Raw genomic sequence first — 24159 nt, forward strand, 5'->3', positions numbered from 1 at the left:
CAAAAACTTAAAATATTTTCTTTTGCACGTCGAAAATACTTACTTGGCGTTGAGCGATTCGTTGGATCTCGCTTGGGCCCGCTGCTGCAACATACTAACATGAGTTCAAACATTTATCTTTCATAGCTTAGACGTAGGTACTCGTGCTCACCGCCGAAGTAAATAAATAACTTATGACATTCTAAATCTCTCGAGACTTGACCTCGTGTAGTAATAATCTTAATAAGCCATGATATAGAACCCAAAACAAAATCCTATATTTTTACATAAATAAATTTTAACTATCGTACTAAACCATGATATAGAACCCCGAAGCAAATCTAAAAAATATATATATATATATTTTTTAGAGGGAGGTACACGGACCCCGTGTAGGGGTCCGGGTAGGCACGAAAATTTCGTATTTTTGAAGGAAAAAGGACACGGACTCCATGTCGAGGTCCGGGAAGGGGTCCGTGTAGCCTCTGGACGTGGAAATTCACTAACTTAATGATTCATTCTTCCAACCCAAGCCTAAGGACCATGAACCAACACCTCAAGACTCATCCTAGGATGTTATTACATTGATTCGAACCCGTACAAACATCCCAAACATCCCCAAGCATCGTCAAACAACTTCAATACCCAATAACTCGTAATTCGACTTCGTTTCGCTTCCTACGACTCCTATTACATCCCATGCCAATCCCGACCCAAACGAACCACCAAATAACACCTAAACACATCTCACAACATATCTAAATGTAGTAGCACAAGCCCGGCGGTACCCAATGAATCCTGCAACAAAAAACTTCAAAACATGATAACATCATTTTCATAAGATCGCATGTTTGAGCAGTCACCCGAAAACAACCATAACTCACTCGTTTCTTATCCAAATATTCTGAATTTACTGTCAAATCGAATGTATCAAAAAGTTCTACATTTTATTTGCTAAAAGCTTATTCCAGAATATCGACCGAAAAGTCGCAGTTTTTAAAAATGACAGCCAACTTGTGTTTTGAGATCCAAATTGTTTCAAAAATCGATTCAATGCATAATCACTAAAAGTTTTCTCATAACAATCAAACTTTTACGCATAACAAACATCAAAATATCTACTATGACGAGATCGATGCATAAAACGAAAGAATATACATGTCTTTGATCTTTAAAACTCACGATACAGTGAATTTCGAAGCGACACGGTGCGGGAAATGATCCGGGCGACTTGAGGCACGATTTTTTTCTGCTAAATCAACGAAGGATTGTTGAAGGGAATTGGGAGAGGCAAGATGGTGATATGGAGGTTGCTGAAAGAGTGTTTCAATAAAACTTCTCTTCTCCTCTTCCATAATAAAATAAAGGTATGTGTGTGGTGTACGTGTGTTAGTATAAAGAAAAGTGTGTGTGTGTGTTAGGGGGTTAGTGGGAATGACATTAAAGAGTTTTAATTAATATATTAAAAATACTAATAATCAATTAGTATACCAAATAAAATAATAATTCCCCACTAAAAATAATATCCCTAAATTTGAATAAAAAAAATACACATGTTTTGAACCTCAAAAGTTTAAAATCTTAAAATCACTTAATAAATTAAATTAGGCTTTTAAAATTGTTAAAACTTCATAAATCATTTAAAAGTGTCATTTTCTTGACTTGAAATAAACTACCACATTTTAAAATTGCCAAAAATCGTCTCGGGTCTCTTTCCCTCGATCCCGCATCGAATATTCGCATGAAACATAAACTCGAGAAAATATTTTAACGTGTATCAAATAAACATAAATAATTAAAATAATGAAATTTCATAAATCATGCATCTCTAAAATCATTTTAAACTTAAATAATTAATTTAACAAATTAAATAAATGCACGAATTTCACGTATACTGAGTTTGGGCTCTACATGGAGTTTCTTCATTGTATTCTCCTTTATAGAATCAATCTTGAGTGTATGCAACAGTTGGGTTGATTTCATGTCGGAGACAGTTGAGATAAGATTGTGCAAAATGGACTGAATTTCTTCAAGCATGATGTCAGTTGCCATCGATATTTCTGGAGACAAGATTTCAGATGTAGCTGGTTCTTTGCCCTTGTCTTCTTCACTGAAAATAACCATGGCTAAATGTGGTGATTCAGTCTCAGTCTGGTCTAGTTTTTTGACAATTTCTTCAACTGCTTCTTGTTGAGGATCTTGAACTGAGGTAGAAGGTTGAGCAGTAGTTGAGCTGGATGGCACATCAGTTGGCACTTGTACATCAACCATTTTTTCAGGGTGCGACTAGGACGTTTCAGCTTTATTTTGTCAGTCATGGAAGTTGACTTAACCATTGCTTCAATATTTTCCAACATAGCCTCTGAGGCTAGTTGTTTTAATTAGCTCTGGTCTTCAACTGTCTCAGCTGGTTGAGCATATTCAAGATTCAGCTAGATGTCAGTGGCAACTTATTGGATAACTTCGTCAATATTGGCCAGTGACAACTCAGCATCTGTGTACAGTTGAAGACTGACTGGAGGATATTTTGGAGCAGCAGAAGTTGAATATGGTTGATCATCATGAGGAGTAGGAACAATCACTGGCTCAGAGCTCTGTTCAGCAACTGCTTCTTTGGATGGCTCTAACTGAGCTCCTGATGGCTGAGCCTGCTCCACAGATGTTGGGCTTTGGGAATCAACTTGTATATACAATTGTTGATCCATTTCCCATGATTTGATCTTCATTTGCAAGGATAAGAGATCTGAGTCCAGCTGCTGAAAGACGGCTCTGTGATTGTAAGAAATTGGACTAATCAGATCATAATTCATTTTCAACCGAGCTATCACTCTGGCTAGCTTCTTCACGTGCATCAGATCAAAGAAATAAGATCTCCTCTCTAGTGCCTGAGTGATGGTGAAAGCCTTTACTGTCTTCAGGACCGATGATTCCATAGCGATGAATTCATTTAAGACGGATTTCTTCTTTAATCGCCTGGCAAACACTTCAGTACGAAATCAAACCCATTCATCAAAATGTTCTAACTTCGATTCAGCTAACTCATTTATTTCGTTCCAAATTAAATCAATATGAGTCTGAATCAGGTTGGTTGGCCTGGGCTCTTCAATCATCTTGCCCTTGCCTTTCGGATCAGTTAAGGCGTAAAAGATATTCAACCCAAAAGTAGTTGCATCCACCTTGTGACTTATTTTATCACCACGCCTTTAGGACGAGCGATTGGTAGTACAATTGGTCTAGTGACAGTGATATGTGGTGCTCAGACTCCAACAAGTTTCAAATTTTCACCAGATTTGGTGACTATTTTCATTAGAGACTCAGTTGACTTCTTCTGCTGAGTCTCTTCAGCTATTTGTGCAACTGGAACTGCCCGAATAGGTATAGCTATTAAGGGTTGTTAAGCTCCAGTTGGCATCAACCTTTCAGCTTGAGTGACTTCAACCGCAACTGATTGGGTCTTTTGAAACCTTTTCTTCTTCACAATTTTCGGAGATGGTGTTTTCTCCGATTCACTTTCACTGACAATCAGTTTACTTTTGATTGTCAGTTTCTTCACCAAGTCTTTGGTTCTGGCCTTTTTCACGGATTTGGGAGCTAACATCATCCCAATCTCCAGTTTGATTTTGGTGAACTTCTCCTGTGAAATGTCCAGTTTTGTCATTGGTGGCTGAACATTTTTGGCGTTGAATACCTTGAACTTGGAATAATTCTCAGTTGAGTCATCCACCAGGCCTGAACTTTTCAGCAAATAGCTGAGCAGCAAAGCGAAACCGTTCGGCATCAGCAGACAATAAATTTATTGATGTTTCTCCCATCTGCAGACAATAAATTCTGCATCTCCTCAATATCTTTGGAATGCCAGAAACATCCTTAGGAAAGACGTTAGGAAAGTCTCTGACGACCTCAACATCCTCTAGCTTCCGACTGTCAGGAACATGTGCTAAAGTAACACATGCTAGAAAAGCTTGGCATCCACGTCTCTTAAGTTTCATCACACACATATAGGAGAAAATGTGCGGCATTTGCTTGTTCCTTGCTGCCTCAAAGACAAAAGATTTCCCGCTGGGCAGTCGAATAGAAACTGACCTCTGCTAAAAATCTATTGAAGCTCCATTAAATGATAACCAATCCATGCCAAATATAATGTCGAATTCAGGCATCGGGAGTACGATGAGGTCTGCCCTAACCACATTTTTATGCAAACGAAGCTCCAGATTCTTCACAATGCTCGAGGTGGCCATTTGTTCACTGGAAGGAATATAAACCTTGAAGCCCAATTCCATATCCTCGTTGTAATATTTAGTCACTTGACGAAAGTCTCGGATATGAATGAGTGTGTAACTCCCGAATCCAGCAATGCGTAGGTAGCCACACCTAGAACAAATATCTTTCCTCCGACGAATACACCGTCAAATCTATTCGTGTTGAAGCTTAAAGAATTTCTGTCAATAATTTCCCAAAATTTTGAAAATTAAGTGATTGGACCCTATTATTTCTCGGAAGAAATTGTAATTTAACCTTAAAATTTTAAAATCAGCATTTCAACTCTAAAAGTTTCGAAAAATTGCATTTTAGCCCAATAAATTTCGAACTTCATTAAATTAGGCCCCACACTTTTGGAAATTGCTAATTTAACCCTATGATTTCATAAATTGCGAAAACAGCCCCTAATTGTCTAAGATTTTCAAAACAGCCCCTAGACTTTTTGAAATTCGCAATTTAGTCCCTGAACTTTTTGAAAATTCCATATTCATCCTAGAATTTTTGGTATATGTCAATTTCAGTCCTTAGACTTCTCAAAAATACGGTTTGGTACTTTAAATCTCGACCAAGTGCAATTTAGCCACTTAAATTTTAAAATTTAAAATTCAGGCTTTATAGTTTTCGAAACTATCCATTCATGCTCAAATTTTGATTTTTCTCAATTTTAAGCCTTAAAAACTTTATTTGGATTTAATTGTCTCTTTTGCATAAATATGGCTCATAATTCATGTTCAATCTCTATGGTTTTAATTTTCATCTCTTAATTTCAACTATGATAGAGCATGCAACCTATTTTCTTCTAGGTTCTTGATTCCAAATCCATTCTCATAACTAATTTAACATTTCATGTAATAAAAGCAATATAAAAACATTAAATAACTATGTTACCAGTGATTAGGGTCGTGTCTGACTCCTCCTCAACTTCCTCAACGTGCTTCACATAAGCTCTACCCACAGTAGGTCCTTTCTTCTACGGGGAATCAGCAGGTGTATGTCCTTCTTCTATGCATTTGAAGCACTTGTATGTTTCCCACATGCACTTTCCATAGTATAAGCGATTGCATTATTTTCATAGTGACCTCTCCTCAGATTTTTGTGCTTCAGAATGCAGTGGTTTTTGCTGTCCCGACTTCTTCACTTGTCTGTGGGGCTTTTGTTACTCTTGAGCTCTAGGAGGTCCCGTGAACTACTTCTTATTCGGCTGGGAGTTCTGCTGGTGCTGCTGTCTCTTGCGTTATATCTCAAAATCAATGTCCTTCAGGGCTTTCTCATCTTGGAAAGCGCAAGCAGTGGCAACGGCAAAGTCCGCTGGTCGCATCATCATCAAATCACGACGTATAGTAGGTCAAAAACCATCTATAAAATGACTTAATTTTTCAGCAGCGTCTCTAGCAATGAGGGGCACAAAGTGGCAACCTATATCAAACTTCCTCACAAAATCAGCCACAATCGTGCCCCTCTGGCGGAGACTCGTGAACTCCCTCTTCAGGCACCCTCAGACATCAGCAGTGAAGTATTTTTCATAGAATATTTCTTTGTATTGTACGCAGATAAGTGTAGCCAAATCAATCTCATGTTCCGCCCCTTCCCGCCAAAGGGAAGAATCATCTCTAAGCATATGAGTAGAACACCTAACTCTTTCCGCGTCTCCCATATTCAGATAACTAAAGTGCACCTCAAGTGATCGAATCCAACCTTCAGGAGAAAACGGGTCGTTGGTGCCAGAAAATTCCTTCGGGTCTAGCCTCAGGAACTGATCATAAACATTAAGCTATGGACTCAAGGCCTGCTGAAACTACTGCTCAAAAAAGAGTTCTATGCCTTCTAGTGCACGAATAACAGCATCCCCATTAGGAGGTAGGGGTGAATTCCCTTGACGATCCCCATTAGTTTCGACTTGCTTGTCAGGACTAGGTGCGCGTCTAGGAGGCATTATATCTGAACGTTTTCCAAATTCTAAACTAAATCAACATGCATTTAAATCTAAGGTTTCTAATCATGCAACATGTAAATTTCATTTATCGTTCAACTTAAACATTAATATCATTAAGTTTTATTAAACATGCAAATTAAACATATGGATCATGCGATAATGTAGCTGCTAACCATAAAATCATATAAAACATTTAAACTTACAAATTTGAGGTTTGACGATTGAGCTTTCCAAAACTGGCGGTGACACAACCCTTTGGAGGAACATTGCTCTTATACCAACTGAAACGTCCACTACTCGTTTTTATTTAAAATACAATAGAAAATTTATTTCCATTCTATACTACTTTCTAATTCATTCGTCTGCAACACTAAGCCATTTAAAATATGAATAATTTGCACCATTTAAAAATAAACCAACCAACTATTATTTGAAAATCCAAAAGAAAGTAATTCAAAGCATAAAATCGTAAAATGTCGACCAATCTAACCTAATATTGTTTAAAAAATAACTTAACTCTAACATCCTCTAAAAAACCTCTCAAAAGCATCATGAGTCATAAAAAAATCTTTAAGTAATCATAAATCATAAACATTGTTTTATTTACGAAAAATTAGCGACGGACCTCGAGTTGTATGCACCTTCAGCCCAACTAGTTCAACCATCATGTCCTCCATTAACATCAACATCATGCTCAACTGCATCGATCACATCTAGTGAGTCTATGGACTCAGCAAATCTTAATCATGATAAAAAGTAATACATATACATCAACGTGCAATAGTGAAAATAGTTTTACTTAAAATAAATTTTCGTGAACATGCATAAACTTAAACATTTTTCCTTTCATCGTATCATATCATGTTTCCTTTCATCATATCATATAATATTTCTTTTCATCATATACGTATATATTTTTTTTATTTAATTTCGATCGTTAATTGTGACTTTCGTATCAGCTGAAGGTTGATGGATCCATCTACGTGTAACCACAGTACTGGACGACGCGGACACTAACGACACTCTCACCCATAAACAAATCATTGGCCTTACATATCATCGTATAAACATAATTATTGTATCATCGTATTAGTCATAATCACTTAACCTCCTTCAACTTTTCATATTTTCATCACTTATAAAAATTCATGCATATATAAATTATTTTTCTTTTTAACCAAGCATGCAATATGTACTTTTAGCATTAGTGTTTCATCATACAATTTCATAAGTAATTAAAATAAACATAGTAACAATATTTACAGCATTTAGGGAACTGTCAGGGCATCTAACAACTTTTAGGTATAAGATGACCGTTTTACCCCTAGGAGCATAACTTTCCATATTTATCCCTAGACCTCGAAACGACGTCCCAAATCATTCCAAACTTAACATATTACCTTAAAACACTCCCTTAAATATTCCTTAGGCTTAAAATTTAGTTTTCGATAGATCCTTGATTTGTTTTTAAACTTAGACTTACATCCCGGTTTTGACTCGTATGGATTCAAAATTTAACCAAAACTTACCAAACTTGGACCAAAGCTTAATAACACCAATTTATATCTTATAATACCCAAACCAAGCCAAATAAGGCCCTCGATCAGCCTAAATTGGCTACTGAAATTTTCGGCCCTATGTTGATTGAACCCTAACTCATGCCACCCTCCAAACTTTCGCGCCTAGATCCTATCCGCTTGGACCAGCCCCTGACCGACCATCCTAGGACCTATTAACCATGCTAACTAGGCTCATTAAGCCCATTAATAAAAATTTAAAATATTTTATTTAGGGAAGTTCGTGAAAATATTAGCCGAGTTCTTGAAAAATTCATATTTTAGTCGAAAATCGAACACTGGTTGAAAATACGTCTCTGCGTATAAAAACACTTCAAAACTTCCAAATTTGAAATTTCCATTTAAATACACCACAATTAAACAATTAAAATATTATTTAATAATAATATTTTCCTTCCTATGGTCCTTTCGTTCCTTGATCGCGTCTCGAATAACTTTTAAAACACATTTTTTTGCATTCTAACAGAAATCCCAGTTTTAAACAAGTTATCATGTAGGACAAGTAATTCATGCCATTAAAATCATTTATTAGTCATTTTCTATTTTCCCTAGATTTGTATGCAGTTTGATAACGTTATCGTATTTGTGGACCTTACACTTAAGGTTACTATAGTCAATGAGAAATGTGATTACACAAATGTTGGTGACCATGAAGAACTTTTTTTTTTTTGTGATTGTAATATCTCATTTAGTTCCTAGTCATTGAGCTCTCGAGAAGAAAGATCAGACATGATAATTCAATTCAATGCGTTGAATTGAATAGTTAGAAATTTATATCAAATTTCTAAGCTTATAATATTTATAATGAGTTAATTTTAAGTAGGCATAAAAATCTAGTAAAATTTATATTTAAGGAAATTTTCTATTTTTGAAAAGTCTGAAATTGGAAATATTGATACGAGAATCATAAGAATGAGCTCATCATGCTAGTCATAAAAATGATTTTGATTTATTTTTATGGACTATAATACTTTCGGGAAATTTAGGGTCCGATTCCGGGGAGTGTCACTAGTACAGAAGCAGGGTTTTGAAATAGTCCTGAGCCTGAAATTACAAAGAAGACCGTTAGAAGGGGGACAGGAGGGTGTCCTGACGTAGCCCCTCCGATGCTCAAGTCAATGACTCAAGATATGAGTGAAAAGCAGCTAAGGGTGCTGCTGAAAACAATATAGTGAATGAATCGAATGAAGACTCAAAATTGGTATTTATAGAAAAATACCTGGGCCCTTGATAGGCCTGTCTTCCATTTGGGCTTGGGATGGGTTAGGGGTAGTGGGCCCATCCATGGGGTATCACCAGTCTCCCCCTCCCAAGTCGAACTGAATCGCAGGTTTGAAGTTCGATTAGTTGTGCTGTCCTCGGGTTATCAGGTGCGAGTTTTGCATTTTCTTCCAGCGGTCCGTCAGTCTCCAAAAATTTGGAAACGAATCAAATCGCAATCTTGCTTCGAAGGAAAAGATATCAAATCAAATCGTAATCTCCTCCTGAATGGTAAGATTTTGTGTGAGCTCCCCTATAAGTATAGGTTCCCTCCTCTCTTCTTTCTCACTTTTCCCATACAAAATTTCCTCTGCTACTCACTCACCAGCTCTCCATCGTCTGGCAACCGTACGCTCCCACATACACTCGCCTCACGACCTAGCCCTCTCGCACCTGCTCCATCACCCTTTGAATGCTTGCCACACGTCCCTGCCTCGCCCTCCGCCCCTCCTCGCATCGCCTACGCGCTCGCGCACCCTCGCGCAGGTCCTGGCCGAGCCTAGCGCCTAGCCTTCCACCTCCCTGCTCACCACTACCATCGCCCGCTCGCCGCTTTCCACCGAGCACACGCCCAAGCACCTCGCATCGCACGCTCGCCCTCCTCTCCGTGCGCCTTGCCCACAGCGTTCAGCCCCCAGCGAGCTGTCTTGCCACCGTACAGCCCTAGTGCGTGTCCCAACTTCCAGCCCTCTCCCCAGCTTCCACCCACTCGAAAGCCCTCACCACAACAGCCTCACCTTCCGCCTCCCTGCTCGCACCTGCCATCGCATGCTCGCCCGCGCACCGCCTGCCGCTCGCCTGATGGGCCCTCGCCCTAGCACGCTCGCCCGGCGCGCCCTCGCCCCTCACGATCGCTCGCCCCAGCGCGCACGCCCAAGCACCTCGTCTACGCCGTGCATCATGCTCGCACGGCGCGCCCCCGCCCCCGCCCCGCACGAGCGCTTGCCTCAGCGCGCACCACCCCTCTGCCAGCTCGCCCCAGTACGCACGTCACGTTCGCTCGACGCGCCCTCGCCCAGTACGCACCACCCCTTTGCTATCTCGCCCCAGTACGCACGTCACGCTCGCCCCAGCGTGCACGTCACGCTCGCCCGGCGCGCCCTCGCCCCACACGAGCGCTCATCCCAGTGCGCCCCCCCCTTGTCAGCTTGTCCACGTGCGCACATCACGCCCTTAATCTTTTGCTCGAGTATTTCTTCATACTTCCTCCGGGTTAGTTCTCTTCTTTTCCTGTTTGATTATCCTTAACACTTATGTCTTCCTCCGATTCCAAGTCTAGTTCCTCGTGTGACTCCGAGAGGTTTAGCGAGTCTAGTGAGTCTAGCCAGAGTAGGACTTCCCTAGCTGATCCTGAATTTACCCTTGATTCTCATGAGGAGGAAGTCACCACCCACAGTCGTCCTTGTAAAGAAGTTTGTCACGTGACCCAACAAATGAACATATCTGAAGCAGATAACTTATGTACGGTCATTTGTCATCCCACATCCCTCCTAGTACCGAGTCAAAACTTAGAACTTGTGGCATATTCCTCCCTCCCATCAGAACATCCTTCCTACCTTTAATGACCGGCCCTATCTACCTCCCAAGGGTTGCTACACCTTCTTTCAACACCACCTTGATGCCGGTCTTCGTTTTCCCTTGTGTGATTTCTTCCAAAAATTGAGCAAGTACTATCAGGTGCATCTAGGTCTGCTCACTCCCAATGCTCTCCTCTTGATAAGCTGTTTCGCTGTGTTATTCCGGGCCTTAGACCTCCCTTTGAATTGCACCACTTTCTCTTACTTCTTAGTTCTGTCCAGATCAAAAGAAGAACCATTTTATGTGACTTCTCTGTCTAGCTATAAGCTTTTTGAGGGGGCTCCTGGTTATGTTAAGGACTGGACAAAATACTTCTTCTTTATCCAGCCACCCGAAGAATTGACTTGTTATACCGATTGGTACCCTACTTTCACCAAGCCTGAACTTTCCAAGAGTTACAAGAAGAATAAGGAGAATCTAGAGAATGAGTGTACTAGGAGATCGATGCTTTACCATTCCCCAAATTCTATCTGAAGATCTCCTGTGCCATGCTGGTTAAGCCCCGCGAAATTAAACTGAAGGAGGACGCCAGTAGATATTCTCATCTCTTCACCCTTTCTATCTCTCGTTTTTCTTATTGTGTTCTTTGATAATATTCTCATTCGGTTCACTGTTTTTATTTGCAGGTTCTAGAATCATGAAAGCCGCATTGCTTCGCGAGATTGCGAAAAAGAAAGCTGGGAGTTCATCTTCTGTCCCCCAAAAGTCAGTCGTTCCAGCAGTCACGACGGGCACAAAGGGAGATTGTAAAGCTGCTGAGAAGAAGAAAACAGGTTCTTTATCCACTACTGCGAAGAGACCTGCTAGCTCCCCTACTGTTGTGAAGAAGAAGGCAGGCACATCCTCCTCCGCCCCAAAGCGAGCCTCCTCTACACCTCCTCCGTCTAGTAAGAAAAAGGCGTCCATTGATCCTAGCCCGTCAGTCCCACCGCATAGTAAGCACAAGATTTCTGAGATCTCAGTCGTACCGGTCTCTTCTCCAGAAGGGTCCGGGTCAGATGAGGGGCCTCCCCCTGAATCGGGGGTACATCCTTTATGCACCTTGGATTCGGCCATCGTGGGGCGGGGTCCTACTCATCTGGCTCACAAGATAATGTATCAGCTTCCTTCCGACGCGGATGCAGCATTCATGAGTTCACTGGGGTGGTCTGAACTCACTCACCGGACATGCAGCAGTATCACTGAGTTATATTTCTCTTTCTAGTCTCTAAATTGATGTCCAATACATGTATGATTTTCTCGTCATCTTTTCACTCTTGTCTACTTATTCAGGGCATGATGTACATAGGGGAGTTGGTTGAGCGCGCTAACACCACTCGATCTACCGCCTGCCAAGACTTACGCGAGGGCAAGGGTCTTCGCGAACAGCTTCAGGTTTCTATTGACGAGATGAAAGTGACGCATGTTAAGGAGCTCCAAGCTCGAGGTGACGAGCTTCTGAAGGAAAAACAGGAGCATCAGCGGCAAACAGAGGACCTCGCGAAGGAAAACCAGAGGCTGAAAGAAGAGTTAAAGAATGCTCGAGCTGAAGCAGCACAAATCCATAGGGACCTCAAGAACGCCAAGGCGCAACTTGCTTCCGAAGCCTCTGCATTCAAGGAAGAATTTCTCCAGTGTGAGGAATTCAATGATATCTGCACCCCTAAAGCTTATCATTTTCTGGAGGTGGGTTTCGAGGGTGCAGTCGGCCTCTTCAAGGCTCAGGGCTATCCCCCGCCAGGCGCCCCTACTGACTTCATTGATATTGAGAGTTTCATAGCGAGTCTCCCCCCGTCCGATGCTTAGACTGAGCTCCTTTATTTATGTTATTTTTCATTTTACGTAGACATTGTATGCCTTCAGGCCATATTCTGTTATTTTCTGCACTGCTTTACTTTTCATATTACTATGCGACTATGGATTTTATGACGTTTATATCTCCCCTTTTGCGCACTTTTGGTACGTACAAACTCGTTTTCTACCATAATGAGTTTTTCGTGTTTGCATTCACTGCTTCTTCTGAATTTATCTCTGATGCTTATAAACCACTAGGGTGAATAAAATCGGCAGAGTGCGAACCCCTCTGCTAGGCGACGCCTTAGTATAAAAATTCAACGTCCTTGCTCTCTAACTCATCTACTAGGCGATGTCTTAGCAGGAAAATAAAAATTAAACACCCCCACCCTCTAATTCCTCTGCTAGGCATACCTTAGCAGGAAAACAAAAGTTTTTTCTCTACTTTGCCTCTGCTCCTCTACTAGGCAATGCCTTAATAGGAAAATTTTCATTTTTCTCCTGCACGATGCTGCTCTACTATGCGATGCCTTGGTAGAAAAATTTTAATCTTTCTCCTGCACGATGCTCCTCTACTAGGCGATGCCTTAGTAGAAAAAAAAAATTCAACACCCTCGTTCTCTAAATCCTCTGCTAGATGATCCCTTAGCAGGAAAATAAAAATGTTTTCTCTTCTTCTCAGCTCTGCTCCTCTACTAGGCGCAGCCTAAGTAGGAAAATAAAATTTTTTCGCTTCTCCGCCTCTGCTCCTCTACTATGCTATGCCTAAGTAGGAAAATAAAATTTATTCTCTTCTCCGCCTCTGCTCCATTACTAGGCGATGCTTTAGTAGGAAAATAAAATTTCTCCCCGCCCCAACTCTGCTCCTCTACTAGGCGCAGCCTAAGTAGGAACATAAAATTTTTTCTCTTCTTCGCCTCTGCTCCTCTACTAGGCGATGCCTTAGTAGGAAAATAAAATTTCTCCCCACCCCAACTCTGCTCCTCTACTAAGCACAACCTAAGTAGGAAAATAAAATTTTAATTCTTCTCGTCCTAGTGTGTTTGTGAGTGGGTGGGGCATGTGATATTTGTGTATTGGATATGGTTTAGGGCTTTTGTTTTGATTAAAAACTTAAGTGCAAGCACAGGCCCATTAACCATGGTTAAGTAGGCCCATTAAGTAGACATGTAAAAACGGATTGACGGAATAGGTCAGCCTGCAACCCGCCATTAGGCGTGGTGGGGTGGACCAGCCCGCATTTTGGCGGGTCTCAAAATGGCCAACCAGCCCAACACACCTTGGGCCATGGGTTAGACGGGTCGACCCACTTATTTTTTAAGAAAAAATACTAAATAGTATCACAATAAACATAGAAGAAAAATATATTTCAGTCAAATAGATTCATAAAATACTTAAAAACATTGAAACAAAAAATTAAAAAAACCTACAAAATAATCCATAAAAATTAAAGTGCTTAAACCAAACATGAAGAAATTAAACAAATACTATAAAGTTAATTCTCATTAAATTCCATTCAATATTTATCTACTACAATAGCTCCCTCCACTGTTTCTTCATCAAAAATTTCAAAAATTGGATCCTTCTCGGGATAATGTTGTTTTAATATTTGCACATTCATCATCGTCTGCATCTAAAAGACACGATATATGTTTCCACTTTTACAGGAAGGATACGACTTCTATACTTGGTGAGCACATGAGCACCAATGGAAAAGTTTACTCTAAAATTTTCATTAAAAACCATTAATTATTTGATTGACTGTATTAATTTGAGTTAAACATTACAGAAAAGGGAGGAGAGCATAACATCTTCAAAAAAAAAAGAAGCAGCACAGAGATTCAGATTTTATCAGAGTTAGGGGTGATCACGGTGCGGTTTTTTTAAAAAAATTCAAACTGAATTGCCTTATGAGGTCGGTTAGTATTTTAAAAATTAATCGCGGTTTGACATGAAAAATTAGCCTACGATTTTGAGCGGTTTCAAGCGGTTGCAGTCGGTTTATGATTTTTTTAAAAAAAAATATTAGAACATATATTCTAATTTATTTGAATAAACAACAATATATTGTCTTCAAATATAAAATATAGTTCAAAACATATAAAGATCAAAGCATAAAAATAATAATCAAGATTAAAAACTAAGTTAATAATTTAACAACACAACACATTCACAACAAAAATGACATTTACACTATTTTATCTTTTTTTTACTTTCAAACTTCAAACAAAATATTGTAGTAAAAGAAATATATACTTGAATAAAAGTATTTATGATTAATATTTATTAAATACTTTAATAAAAGACTAATATGATGAATATTTAAGAAAAAGATAAGTTTTATTTGTAAGAATAATAATTTTGAAGAGAGTTGAGATATAATGAATTATGATTTGTTTATTTGAATATGTTGTTTAAAAGTTATTATAATTCTAGGCCCAATAATATGGAAAGTGGTTTAGACTGTGCGGTTTGGTGCAGTTCTTGGCAAAAAAAATAACCGAACCGCATATGTGGTGCGTTTTATGATTAATATTTTTAATCGCGGTTTTTATAAAATATTGTGAAAAACAATGCGGTGCAATTCGGTTCAGGCGGTTAATAAAAAAATTTGATCGCCCCTAACCAGAGTGATGGAGGCGAGGCGCAGGAGAAAAACAAGGAAGAAATAAGATAAGAGAGTGATGGAGGCGCAGGAGACTTATTCTAATTTTTATATAAAACTTAAAAATATAAAATTCTACCCAAATTTGGCAGGCTAGCCGCCCCGACCACCAATAAAATAACTGCAGATCTTTATATATCTTCGTGCTTCCAGGATGAAAGGATTTTGGAGTATCGTAATGTTCCTTCATAATTACTTCTCGCAGTTAATCGCCCCTAGGAACCCTTAGCCGATCTCGATATCGAACTATGCCATCCTTCTTAGAATACATCTTTCGACCCTTAGCTTTATCTCTCAGTCTCCATTTATGTAATTTCTCATCAGAAGACCGACCTTCTTGAATTCTATCCCTCAGAATCGGCTGAACTGTCATAGTAGCAAGATTGGGGCCTCGCCCCTAGCATATACTGGAAACTCGAATCGCCGAATCTCGGACTACAGTGATCTTTGAAGTGATAAATAAGTAATGACTGCTGTCTTTCGACTCAATGCATCCGCTACTACATTAGTTTTTCCTGGATGGTAGCAAATATCACAGTCGTAGTCCTTTACCAATTCTGGCTATCTCTGTTGCCTCATATTCAACTCTTTTTGGGTGTAGAATTACTTCAAAATTTTATGGTCGATGAAAATCTTTCACTGCTCCCCATATAAGTTCTGTCTCCAAATCTTGAATGTGAATACCACTGCGGTGAGCTCAAGATCATGTGTGGGGTAATTTTTATCATGTACTTTCAACTGTCCCGATGCATATGCTATCACTCGATCGTCTTGCATCAGAACTGCGCCTAACCCAAGTTTTGAAGCATCCGTATAAATAACACACTCTCCTTGCCCCGATGGCATCGATAATACTGGCACCGAAATCAAAGCTTGCTTCAACTTGTCAAAACTTTTTTGGCGTTCGGATCCCCATATAAGTTTTGCATTCTTCTTTGTCAATGCGGTCAATGGCACCGCAATAGAAGAAAATCCTTGTATGAACATTCGGTAGTAGCCAGCTAGTCCCAATAAACTATGGATCTCAGTTACGCTTTTAGGTACAGGCCATTCTTTCACTGCCTCAATTTTACTCGGATTGACCTCAACTCCATCTCTAGAAATTATGTGGCATAAGAATGCCACTCTCTCAAGCCAAAACTCACACTTGCTGAATTTAGTGTATAATTTCTTATCTTGCAGTATTTTCAGTGATGTCCTCAAGTGCTGACTATGCTCCTATTTGCTCCTCGAATATCGTCGATGAAGACTATAACAAATTGATCCAGACACGGCTGAAATACGCGATTCATGAGAACCATGAAGATCACTGGCGCATTGGTCAACCCAAATGGCATGACCGTAAACTCTTATTGCCCATATCGAGTCCTAAAAGTCGTTTATGAACATGAGACTCTTTCACTTTCAACTAGTGGCATCCAAACAAAGATCTGTCTTCGAGAAAATCGATGCTCCTTGCAATAGATCAAATAGGTCTTCGGTTCTCGGTAAGGGATACTTACTCTTGATGGTGACCCTATTCAGCTCTCGATAATCTATACAAAGTCACATATTGCAATCCTTTTTCTTCACGAATAATACTGGTGCGTCCCACGGAGAACAAAGAGGGCGAATAAAACCCTTCTCTAGCAATTCTTGAATTTGATCCTTTAGCTCTTTCATCTCGACGGGTGCTAGACAATAGGGTGTCTTAGAGATTTGCACTGTGCCCGACATCAACTCAATAGAAAATTACACTTCTCGATCCGGTGGTGTTAGGATCGAATAGACGGGTGAAAGTGTTTAGAAGGGAGAGGGTTGAATAAACACTTTAAGATTTTCAAATATTTTTCGACGGGATTAATTAGTTTAGTGATAAACTAAATTCAAAATTCTTGTTGTCGATGTCAATCAGTTAACTAATATAATGAGGAAATAAATTGATTGACAGATTGAATACTCAAAAAATAATTTAAATAATGAACACAGAGATTTTATGGATGTTCGGAGACTTCAAATGCTCTTACGTCACCCCTTTTATCACATGGATATTATTTCACTAAAAGACTTTGATTATTTACAGAAATTGTAACAACCCACTTTAGTTTGGTCTTAAACACTGTCAAACTGAAACTCTTAATATCTTTAAAACTTTATCATTATACAACTGATATTATTTTCTAAGCACAACTGATCTTAAAAGATCGAACACAACAAGAGATGTGCTAGTTCTTTTGCTCGAAAGATAGCCTTAAAGCTATGGATATGTCTGTTAAGTGTGAGCTTTTTCGTAACTGATCTTGTAAGCTTGAATTCAAAAATTCACTCAGAATGAATGTGCACAAAGTTCTTTTCTCAGCTGAACTCCACGACTATTTATAGGCTTTGCTTTCGATGGCAATATTTAATGCATTCAAATGACTTATATCCGTTGATTTTTTCTTTCTAAACGTTTCGATATTCTTCTGACAATAGTACAATGTAGTGTTATGGTATGCGGTGCTCTCACTACAAGTTACAGTCTGCTTTGTACAGATTGTCGGTTGTTGGCTATGTTTCAGCTGATGACGTGTCCAACTGACTATTAGTTGAGTTTATAGCCGATTAGTTGAGCTGACTGTATAACTGAGCTCTCTTGACTGATAGTTGAGTTATCTTCATAGATTTGGTTGGCTTCGATTAGTTTGATTGCTTTCGATTATTTATCACATTAATTTTTAGTTCGGGCAACTTCAGCTTAAGTGATTTCAGTTCGAATAAGTTCAGTTGAGCCGATCAGTTCTTAAATCTTCAATCGCTTAATTTGTCAAACTCCAAAATTCTGATACCAAAAATTTTCCCTTTTTTAGTGTTTGACAAAACATAGAATTCAGGAACTGATATGAACTAAACTTTTGTAGATAAAATAATCTTTCATCGTACAAATTCGTAAAAAGAATGAAATAATTGTCTTCTAACAAAGCTTTGCAAAAAATACTCTTCCACTGTACAGATTCGTAGAAATCAATGAATGTAAAAATAAGCATTGTCTTCTAACTGATCTTTACTGCTCTTTAATTCTTTTCTCTTTTGTCAGCAGGTTCTTGATCAGTTGGTTGACTTGGTCTTTTCTTAGATTCATGTTGTTGTTCCTCTTCCCCCTTTTTGTCAACACCAACACGAGCTGATAGAAGGCAGACTTCATAACTGACATGTGATATGGCATTCAACATTTGTTCCTGCATCAAATCCATGATCTTTGTCATGCTTGTTTGCACGAATTCAATTCGTTTAACAAGCATTTCTTGAGTTTGGAAGAGAGCTGGAACTGTCGCTCCGTCCTTCTTCAGTTGATCTACTAGGAGAAATACTTAAGTGATATCCTTTGTAACCTGCTGAAGTTTCTTCACTGTATTCTCTTTTATAGAATCAATCTTGAGTGTATGCAACAGTTGTGTTGATTTCATGTCGGAGACAGTTGAGATAAGATTGTGCAAACTGGACTGAATTTCTTCAAGCATGATGTCAGTAGCCATCGATATTTCTAGAGACAAGAATTCAGATGTAGCTGGTTCTTTGCCCTTGTCTTCTTCACTGAAAATAACCATGGCTAAATGTGGTGATTCAGTCTCAGTCTGGTCTAGTTCTTTGACAATTTCTTCAACTGCTTCTTGTTGAGGATCTTGAACTGAGGTAGAAGGTTGAGCAGTAGTTGAGCTGGATGGCGTATTAGTTGGCACTTGTACATCAACCATTTTTTTAGGGTGCCACTGGGTCGATTCAGCTTTATTCTGTTGGTCAGTCATGGAAGTTGACTGAACCATTGCTTCAATATTTTCCAACATAGCCTCTGAGGCTAGTTGTTTTAATTAGCTCTGGTCTTCAACTGACTCATCTGGTTGAGCATATTCAAGATTCAGCTAGATGTCAGTGGCAACTTATTGGATAACTTCGTCAATATTGGTCAGTGAAAACTCAACGTCTGTGTACAGTTGAAGACTGACTGGAGGATATTTTGGAGTAGCAGAAGTTGAAGATGGTTGATCATCCTGAGGAGTAGGAACAATCACTGGCTCAGAGCTCTGTTCAGCAACTGCTTCTTTGGATGGCTCTGACTGAGCTCCAGATGGCTGAGCCTGCTCCACAGATGTTGAGCTTTAGGAATCAACTGGTATATACAATTGTTGATCCATTTCCCATGATTTGATCTTCATTTGCAAGGATAAGAGATCTGAGTCCAGCTGCTGAAAGACGGTTCTATGATTGTAAGCAATTGGACTAATCGGATCATAATTCATTTTCAATCGAGCTATCACTCTGGACAGCTTCTTCATGCGCATCAGATCAATGAAATAAGATCTCGTCTCTAGTGCCTGAGTGATGGTGACAGCCTTTACTGTCTTCAGGACCAATGATTCCATAGCGATGAATTCATTTAAGACGGATTTCTTCTTTAATTGCCTGGCAAATACTTCAGTCCAAAATCTGACACATTCATCAAAATGTTCCAACTTCGATTCAGCTAACTCATTTATATTGTTCCAAATTAAATCAATATGAGTCTAAATCAGGTTAGTTGGCCTGGGCTCTTCAATCATCTTGCCCTTGCCTTTCGGATCAGTTAAGGCGTGAGAAATACTCAACCCAAAATAGTTGGATCGACCTTGTTACTTATCACCACGCCTTTAGGACGAGCGAATGGCAGTACAATTGGTCTAGTGACAGTGATATGTGGTGCTCAGACTCCAACAAGTTTCAAATTTTCACCAGATTCAGTGACTAGTTTCATTGGAGGCTCAGTTGACTTCTTCTGCTGAGTCTCTTCAGCTATTTGTGCAACTGGAACTGCCCGAATAGGTATAGCTATTAAGGGTGGTTCAGCTCCAGTTTGCATCAGCCTTTCAGCTTGAATGACTTCAACAGCAACTGATTGGGTCTTTTGAAACCTTTTCTTTTTCACATTCTTTGGAGATGGTGTTTTCTTCGATTCACTATCACTGACAATCAGTTTACATTTGATTGTCAGTTTCTTCACCAAGTCTTTGGTTCTGGCCATTTTCACGGATTTGGGAGCTAACATCATCCCAATCTCCTGTTTGATTTTGGTGAACTTCTCTGGTGAAATGTCCAGCTTTGTCTTTGGTGGCTGAATATTTTTTGTGTTGAATACCTTGAACTTGGAACACTTCTTAGTTGAGTCATCCACCATACAAGAACTTTTCAACAAATAGCTGAGCAGCAAAGCGAAACCGTTCGGCATCAGCAGACAATAAATTTATTGATGTTTCTCCCATCAGCAGACAATAAATTCTGCATCTCCTCAATATCTTTGGAATGCCAGAAACATCATTCGGAAAGATGTTAGGAAAGTCTCTGACGACCTCAACATCCTCTAGCTTCCGACTGTCAGGAACATGTGCTGAAGTAACACATGCTAGAAAAGCTTGGCATCCTCGCCTCATAAGTTTCATCACACACATACAGGAGAAAATGTGTGGCATTTGCTTGTTCCTTGCTACCTCAAAGACAAAAGATTTCCCGCAGGGCGGTTGAATAGACACTGACCTCTGCTGAAAATCTATTGAAGCTCCATTAAATGATAACCAATCCATGCCAAGTATAATGTCGAATTCAGGCATCGGAAGTACGATGAGGTCTGCCCTAACCACATCTTTATGCAAACGAAGCTCCAGATTCTTCACAATGCTCGAGGTGGCCATTTGTTCACTGGAAGGAATATAAACCTTGAAGCCCAATTCCATATCCTCGTTGTAATATTTAGTCACTTGACGAAAGTCTCGGATATGAATGAGTGTATATCTCCCGAGTCCAGCAATGCGTAGGTAGCCACACCTAGAACAAATATCTTTCCTGCGACGAATACACCGTCAAATCTATTCGTGTTGAAGCTTAAAGAATTTCTGTCAATATTTTCCAGAAATTTTGAAAATTAAGTGATTGGACCCTATTATTTCTCGGAAGAAATTGCAATTTGACCTTAAAATTTTAAAATCAGCATTTCAACTCTAAAGGTTTCGAAAAATTGCATTTTCGCCCAATAAATTTCGAACTTCATTAAATCAGGCCCTACAATTTCAGAAATTGCTAATTTAACCCTTATGATTTCATAAATTGCGAAAACAGCCCCTAATTGTCTAAGATTTTAAAAACAGCCCCTAGACTTTTTGAACTTCGCAATTTAGTCCCTGAACTTTTTGAAAATTCCATATTCATTCTAGAATTTTCGGTACATCTCAATTTCAGTCCTTAGACTTCTCAAAAATTCGATTTGGTACTTTAAATCTCGACCAAGTGCAATTTAGCCCCTTAAAATTTGAAATTTGCAATTCGGCCTTTATAGTTTTTGAAAATATCAATTCATGCTCAAATTTTGATTTTTCTCAATTTTAAGCCTTAAAAATCTTATTTGGATTTAATTGTCTCTTTTGCATAAATACAACTCATAATTCATGTTCAATCTCTATGGTTTTTATTTTCATATCTAAATTTCAACTATGGTAGAGCATGCAACCTATTTTCTTCTAGGTTCTTCTTGATCCCAAATCTATTCTCATAACCAATTTAACATTTCATGCAATAAAAGCAATATAAAAACATTAAATTACTAGGTTAACAGTGATTAGGGTCGTGTCTGACTCCTCCTCAACTTCCTCAACGTGCTTCACATAAGCTCTACCCATAGTAGGTCCTTTCTTCTTCAAGAAATCAGCAGGTGTATGTCCTTCTTCTATGCATTTGAAGCACTTGTATGTTTCCCACATGCACTTTCCATGGTATAAGCGATTGCATTATTTTCATAGTGACCTCTCCTCAGATTTTTGTGCTCCAGAATGCAGTGGCTTTTGTAGTCCCGACTTCTTCACTTGTCTGTGGGGCTTTTGCTACTCTTGAGCTCTAGGAGGTCCCGTGAACTAATTCTTATTCGGATGGGAGTTCTGCTGGTGCTGCTGTCTCTTGCGTTATATCTCAAAATCAATGTCCTTCAGGGCTTTCTCATCTTGGAAAGCGCAAGCAGTGGCAACAGCATAGTCCGCTGGTCGCATCATCATCAAATCACGACGTATAGTAGGTCGAAAACCATCAATAAAATGACTTAATTTTTCAGCAGCGTCTCTAGCAATGAGGGGCATAAAGTGGCAACCCATATCAAACTTCCTCACAAACTCAGCCACAATCGTGTCCCTCTGGCGGAGACTCATGAACTCCCTCTTCAGGCACCCTCAGACATCGGCAGTGAAGTATTTTTCATAGAATATTTTTTGTATTGTACCCAGGTAAGTGTAGCCAAATAAATCCCATGTTCCGCCCCTTCCCGCCAAAGGGAAGAATCATACCTAAGCATATAAGTAGAACACCTAACTCTGCCCGAGTCTCCCATATTCAGATAACTAAAGTGCACCTCAAGTGATCGAATCCAACCCTCAGCAGAAAACGGGTCGTTGGTGCCAGAAAATTCCTTCGGACCTAGCCTACGGAACTGATCATAAACATTAAGCTATGGACTCGGGTCCTGCTGAAACTACTACTCAAAAAAGAGTTCTATGCCTTCTAGTGCACGAATAACAGCATCCCCATTAGGAGATGGGGGTGCATTCCCTTGACGATCTCCATTAGTTTCGACTTTCTTGTCAGTACTAGGTGCGCGTCTAGGAGGCATTATATCTAAACGTTTTCCAAATTCTAAACTAAACCAACATGCATTTAAATTTAAGGTTTCTAATCATGCAACATGTAAATTTCATTTATCGTTCAACTTAAACATGAATATCATTAAGTTTTATTAAACATGCAAATTAAACATATGGATCATGCGATAATGTAGTTGCTAACAATAAAATCATATAAAACATTTAAACTTACAAATTTGAGGTTTAACGATTGAGCTTTCCAAAACTGGCAGTGACACAACCCTTTGTAGGAACATTGCTCTTATACCAACTGAAACGTCCACTACTCGTTTTTATTTAAAATACAATAGAATTTTTTTTTCCATTCTATACTACTTTCTAATTCATTCGTCCGCAACACTAAGCCATTAAAAATATGAATATTTTGCACCATTTAAAAATAAACCAACCAACTATTATTTGAAAATCCAAAAGAAATTAATTCAAAGCATAAAATCATAAAATGTCGACCAATCTAACCTAACATTGTTTCAAAAATAACTTAACTCTAACATCCTCTAAAAAACCTCTCAAAAGCATCATGAGTCATAAAAAAATCTTTAAGTAATCATAAATCATAAACATAGTTTTATTAACGAAAAATTAGCGACGCACCTCGGGTTGTATGCACCTTCAGCCCAACTAGGCACAGCCTAAGTAGGGAAAATAAAATTTTAATTCTTCTCACCCTCGAAATACAAATACGTTTGTGAACTGAAAAGAAGAACTTGATTTTATTTAATCCCAAATGACTACATAGGAAAATTCGAAATGAAATACATCAACAAGAAAATCAAGGATAATATTTTCTAAGGTGATAAGCGTTCCAGGGCCTCTTCAACGCCTTGCCTTGTGCATTCTCTAGGTAATAGGATCCAGAGCTCAGCCTCTCGATAACTTTGAAGGGACCCTCCCACTTTGGGTCCAACTTTCCTCTCTACTCTTCTTGCACCTTCCTCAGGACCAAGTCACCTACCTGGAAGTTTCTCTGAATGACCCTCCGATTATAAGTTTGTGCAATGCAGTTCTTATAAGCTTTCATGTGAATGCTGACAGTCTCTCTCTTTTCTTCTAGAAGATCAAGGTCATTGGCCCGTCTCGCACCATTGTCCTCGTCATAAAACATTACCCTTGCTGATTCCAACCCAATCTCAGCCGGAAGCACTACCACATTACCATAGACCAAACTGCAAAGAGTTTCTTTGGTTCCTTCTCTTGGAGTGGTTCGATATGCCCATAAGACACTTGGTAGCTCATCCACCAAATTTCCCTTAGCATTGCCAAGTCAAACTTTCAGACCCTGCACTTGCGTCCGATTAGTCACCTCCACCTGCCCATTACTCTGCGGGTATGCTACAGATGTAAAGACTTGTTGGATCTTCATCTCTTTACACCTAGCTTGGATCTTAGTCCCTTGGAACTGTCTTCCATTATCAGAATCAATCTTCTAGGCACCCCATATTTGCACACTATATTCTTCCATACGAA

The 24159-nt window shown here is 39.2% G+C and overlaps 1 protein-coding gene across 1 annotated transcript; it reads right to left on the reverse strand.

The window, feature by feature from the left end:
* Positions 1–23608: 23608 nt before the first annotated feature.
* LOC142537628 (uncharacterized) lies at positions 23609–24055 on the reverse strand. The gene is made up of 2 exons (XM_075643129.1): positions 23996–24055; positions 23609–23941 (listed from the first exon to the last, which is right to left on the reverse strand). Exons 1-2 carry the CDS (start codon positions 24053–24055, stop codon positions 23609–23611), a joined length of 393 nt encoding a protein of 130 aa, XP_075499244.1.
* Positions 24056–24159: the final 104 nt, after the last annotated feature.

This window comes from Primulina tabacum, chromosome 2 (genome assembly GCF_025594145.1).
Source record: "Primulina tabacum isolate GXHZ01 chromosome 2, ASM2559414v2, whole genome shotgun sequence".
NCBI classification, from domain to species: domain Eukaryota; kingdom Viridiplantae; phylum Streptophyta; class Magnoliopsida; order Lamiales; family Gesneriaceae; genus Primulina; species Primulina tabacum.